This window comes from Aethalodelphis obliquidens, unplaced genomic scaffold (genome assembly GCF_003676395.1).
Source record: "Aethalodelphis obliquidens isolate GAN/ISIS:26980383/991018 unplaced genomic scaffold, ASM367639v1 scaffold35, whole genome shotgun sequence".
Taxonomy (NCBI): Eukaryota; Metazoa; Chordata; class Mammalia; order Artiodactyla; family Delphinidae; genus Aethalodelphis; species Aethalodelphis obliquidens.
Window position 1 is genome coordinate 11,736,702 of NW_020837979.1, and position 4,755 is coordinate 11,741,456.

General features: G+C 48.4%; 1 protein-coding gene across 1 annotated transcript; it reads right to left on the minus strand.

The window, feature by feature from the left end:
- Nucleotides 1-773: 773 nt before the first annotated feature.
- On the minus strand, nucleotides 774-3,126 carry LOC113631952 (interleukin-37-like). The gene is made up of 3 exons (XM_027128634.1): nucleotides 3,116-3,126; nucleotides 1,860-2,058; nucleotides 774-1,499 (listed from the first exon to the last, which is right to left on the minus strand). Exons 1-3 carry the CDS (start codon nucleotides 3,124-3,126, stop codon nucleotides 1,107-1,109), a joined length of 603 nt encoding a protein of 200 aa, XP_026984435.1. The 3' UTR covers nucleotides 774-1,106.
- Between the last annotated feature and the right edge of the window lie 1,629 nt (nucleotides 3,127-4,755).

A 4,755-nucleotide genomic window follows, 5' to 3' on the forward strand; every position in this document is an offset into this window, starting at 1 on the left:
CTGTCTGCCACCTGCTCAGGATTCTTTGTCACTGGTTCCTCCCACCTGTTGACACCCACTGCTCTGCTCTCTTGCACTGAGGACTCACAGATAGTGCCTTACCACACCCCTTGACACTGAACCCCACTGAACCCCTTGACACTGAACCCCACTGAACCTCTTCTCTTGGCACCTGCAGCTGGATCAGCGTCCCTAGAATTCATCCAGCCTCCACACGCATCACTAATTAGAGCTTGCATTATCCAGGCTGCCCTCCTGGAGGAGACAACCTCCATGACTTGGCTATTTCTTGAGAAACAGAAGGACCTCGGTGAGGCTGGACGTGTTTAGGAAAGCAGCAAAGCCACAGGCACTGAGATCATCAATTCCCGGAAATTTATTTCAGCCTAGAACTTTGTAATTAACCACACTCTACTTTTTTTTTTTTTTGTGGTACGCGGGCCTCTCACTGTTGCGGCCTCTCCCGTTGCGGAGCACAGGCTCTGGATGCACAGGCTCAGTGGCCATGGCTCACGGGCCCAGCCGCTGTGCAGCATGTGGGATCTTCCCGGACCGGGGCACGAACCCGCGTCCCGTTCATCGGCAGGCGGACTCTCAACCACTGCACCACCAGGGAAGCCCCACACTCTACTTTTTATAGCTCAAACTTCATACCCATGAAAGGGACAAATGACACCGAAAGTCAAGCCCATGGTCTTGCTAGGTGAAGGTGACATATTACCGGGAGAAGATGCTTTTATTTGCCGTTCTCTATGGAAAAAAATGAAGACCACTCAAATGAGAAGAAACAGCTGCTATTTGTTCAGAGCTGGCTATGGCAAAGGAGTCAGCCCCCATCAGTTGCTTTCGGCAGAGATTCGGGGCAGGCAGAAAGGGAGGGCTCCAGGTGTGCTTTGATTGAAGCTGTTGCCATGGGGAAGCCGGAAGAGGGGCATCGTATGCGATTGGTTTGGGCAGCATAGTTGCCTTTTTCTGATTGGTCCTGAGTTGAAAGTGGGCACAAAAATAGAGAAGTTGGCCGTCATTGACCAAGTCCTGACCCTTCTGGGCCAATTGCTATAGAAGTTGAGGATTGCATTCTATTGTTGGAGGTGGTCTGGCCATTGTCAGTTTGTATATTCAGTCTTGTAATGTATTGAGTTCCACATTAGTCTTTTGAAATTGAAATTGAGTTGTTGTTTTTCTTTCCCTAGATCTTTGGTCACTCCCACAGGTTGTCTGGGTGTGTTGGAGGTGTAGATAAAGTATCCGTGATTCACAGCTGACTCCAGAGTGAAATAGGAACCCACCTGTTCCTTGAGGAAGGTGAAGGGCAGACGTTCCTCGTCCGTCAGTGAATTCAGCTCTTTAATGTTCTTTTTCTGAACTATGAGGCAGAATTTCTTAGGTAGCCAGGCTGCTTCTGGAAAGATCAGGCAACTTTGTTCCAAAAACATATGATGTTTTTTCTCAGTAGTAGCTTTTCTTAAGTGTGAAGTTGATACATAAAAGGTCTCTGGAAAAAGTCAGAAGACTGCGTCAGCCCTAGAGGAGAAAAATGATCTTTTTTTTCTGTTGACATTTTGGGTACAACCGCCCTGTTTTGCCTGAGCAATGTCATCAAATGCTCAATCCTGGGTTGGCCCAGGAGCCAAGAATGTCCCTATCCTCAGAATTTCCCTCTCCCTCTGCCTCTGGCTCCTTCTTCCTCCCAGCCCTCCCAGGGAGACTTCTTTGAAGTCAGGGACTCTCTGGAACTGTGTCCCCATCCTGACTGTTGCCCACCACCAGCTGTCCTTGAGGTTCTTTCCAGGAGGCAGTCCTTTACCTGTCCCAGAGGAGGGGGCGGTCAAGCTGCCCCACCGGGGAGGAGTTTTCTACAGGCCAGGTGGGCAGTGAGAGAATAAGAACCACTTCTGCTGAGTAAAGCAAGGCTGAGAGTCACCTCCGGTTCTGATGCTTTTGTCTGGGACCACTCTGAGGACCTCACCTTCCAGGACCAGAACTTGCTGGTTCAGGTCTCGAATATTATACTTCTGAAAGGTTACGGATTTGACTTTGGGACCTGAAAAAACAGTACTAGAGATTATGAACAATTAACAAGCTGCAGTTCACCAGCCTCAAGTTCCCGCCTTGCCCAGTGGGCTTAGGTGAGACATATTCCTCTCATTAGTTTTTTATCCCACCCATCCATCCATTCATTGAAGAACTTCAGTGATTAACCCCTGCACCCTGGAGTCAGATTAAGTCAGGGTCCAATCCCTGTTCAGTCATTTACAAGCTGAACAACTTACTAAATTTCTCCAAATCTCATTTTGCCCACCAGTACAATGGCATTAATAAAAGCTATCTTACATAGGGTTCATGTGGGGAATAGGAGGGAGGCAATGAAAGTTCATTACTATTAGTAGTGGCGGTATTGGTAACATTCATTGAAGAGTCATCATTATTACAAGTAATAGTTGTATGGATACATCCAGCTGGAGGGAAAGTAATACATCATGAAAAAATAATACATCCATGAAAGTACTAATGATACAACATCATTATTATTAGTGGTAGTATTGATGACCCTCTTTTCTGCACCCTCTCCCTGGCGGGCCATGCCATCAGCAATGCCTGGGTGGCACAGATATCTGCCATGTTGGGCACCAGCGGGGCTAATGGTGAGGAAGATGAAAGGGTGAAGATGATGAGGTGAGGCAGAAAGGACCCAAGAACAGCAACTTTGTGTTGGGAGGGAATGGAGATGGCAAGACTTCTGTGCAAAATGCAGAGAGGTTGTGTCTGCCTTTGTGGAGCCTGAGTAGGCAGGACCAGCTGCAGGAGTGGCCAGGGATTTGCCTGACTCTGGGGGGATTTGGGCGTTCAGTCAGCTCAGCCCTGCTTGGGGGGTGGGCAAACCTAGACTGGGAACTTGTCCCTCTGCCACCTCTGATTGGCCAGGTGACCATCTATCAGTGAGTGAACTCAGGCTTTGCATGGGGGAGGGTACAAGCCCATATACAGAACTGATGATTGAGTCTATCTAGAACAAGAGATATAAGATGTGATAATGTGATAGATGACCTTGTAGATTAGCAATTGTACTATATAATTATATACAGGCACACACATAGTCTGGCTTCCTACTCACTCCATAAACATGATGCCTTTAGCTGAGACCCATGCTTTGCACTTTCTTCCTGTCACCTAGGGTCAACCTCCTTGTCGTCCTGTAATCCTAACTCATGTGCCACCTCCTCCCTGAAGCCCTCCCTCAGAGTCTTAATGGGAGAGACATTTTCCTCTCAGAGCTGCCCAGCCCCAGCCCTTGGGGAAGAGCAGCTGTATGTCAATACCTCGTACTGCAGGTGTTGCCTGCTTGTGTAGGATTAATTTCTGATTCATTCTATGTTGTTCATGGGGCCCAGGGTGGGGCTTTCAGTAACCAGCAATGGGTCAGAGTTCACTGGATTTGCCTCTCTGGATCTGGAGGAAGCTATCTGTATGCTTCTGAGGTCTCTTCTGACCCCAGCCATCTATGACTTTTGTTGCGGAATAAAACAATGAGGGTTAAAACTAACTGAAGATACATTTACTTGTATCTCCAAGTTCATATTGTATTTCTGGGGAAAAATCGATTTACACAAAAATTGGAATAAAAAGCACTAGAATATTTTTAACAATCAATAGTTCAACACTAACTGGTACCTATGAGAGCTAACAGAAGTAAATGTGTGATCCTGTACGTAACTTGCATCAGAGATTCACCACATGGTTGACACACGTTGGAAGAAAATCACCCCAAGTTGGATACCACTAAGGTAGGGCTGCCCAAATGAGGCAGCCCAGGACCCAGCCCTCTCCTGCATCATAAGGGTGTGGTCATGCAGGCAGGTGAACAAGGGCTCCATTACCTGGCTCTTTCAGCCTGCATCACCCCCGCCCCCCTGTCCCTCCACTCTTGCTTCATGCTTCAGTCCCAAGTTCCTTCTCTCCTGTATACTCCTTCACGCTTTTTTTTTACACTGCTCCCTCTGCCTGGAAATGCTTTCTACCTTTATTCTCAGCGTAATTCCAACTGCTCCTTCGAGATTCGGTGCAGGTATCACTTCCTCTGGGATATATCCCCCAGTTCAACCCCCCTCAGCATAGGCTGGCTCCCTGTGTTTCCATAGCAACCTGTGCTGCCTTCTAGTGCAGCCCTTTCCATATATAGAACATCAAAATTACTGTTAGAGGTCTGTCCCCCCCCTCCCTCCCCCACCAGCCTGTGATTGCTAAAAGATGAATGAAAGACTCCCCGTGCTCGTTTGCATGAGCACAAGGGCGCATTCACGGGAACTTCCATGCCCCTATCCACTGCATTCTTGGCACACCAGCTTCTACACCCAAGTCAATGCCCAGGGCTCTTACAACAGGGCCCGGCTTCCAGGGGGTAGGTCGGGAGAACTTGAAAGAAGGGCATCTCAGCAGAGAATGGCGGTTGGGGGCTGCTGGTGGGGCAGATTCCAATACATCATTTCCCCTAGTCTCTGAGGCACCCCAGGGCCAGAGGAATTGGGGCCAGTCCAGTCCAGGAGTTTACACTTTTGATGCCAACCAAACCACCGCTGCATCAGCAAAATTGGGAATGGCAACCGCTCGCTGGAAGAGTAGCAAACACTCGTCTTTTACTTTCTTCCTGACATTGGATTTTCACGGTACTTTACAGACAAGGACGTGTGGGACCCGTGGAAACATTCTGGGACTCCAACTGAGGTTTTCCTGCCATGGGTGATGGAAAGACTCCTG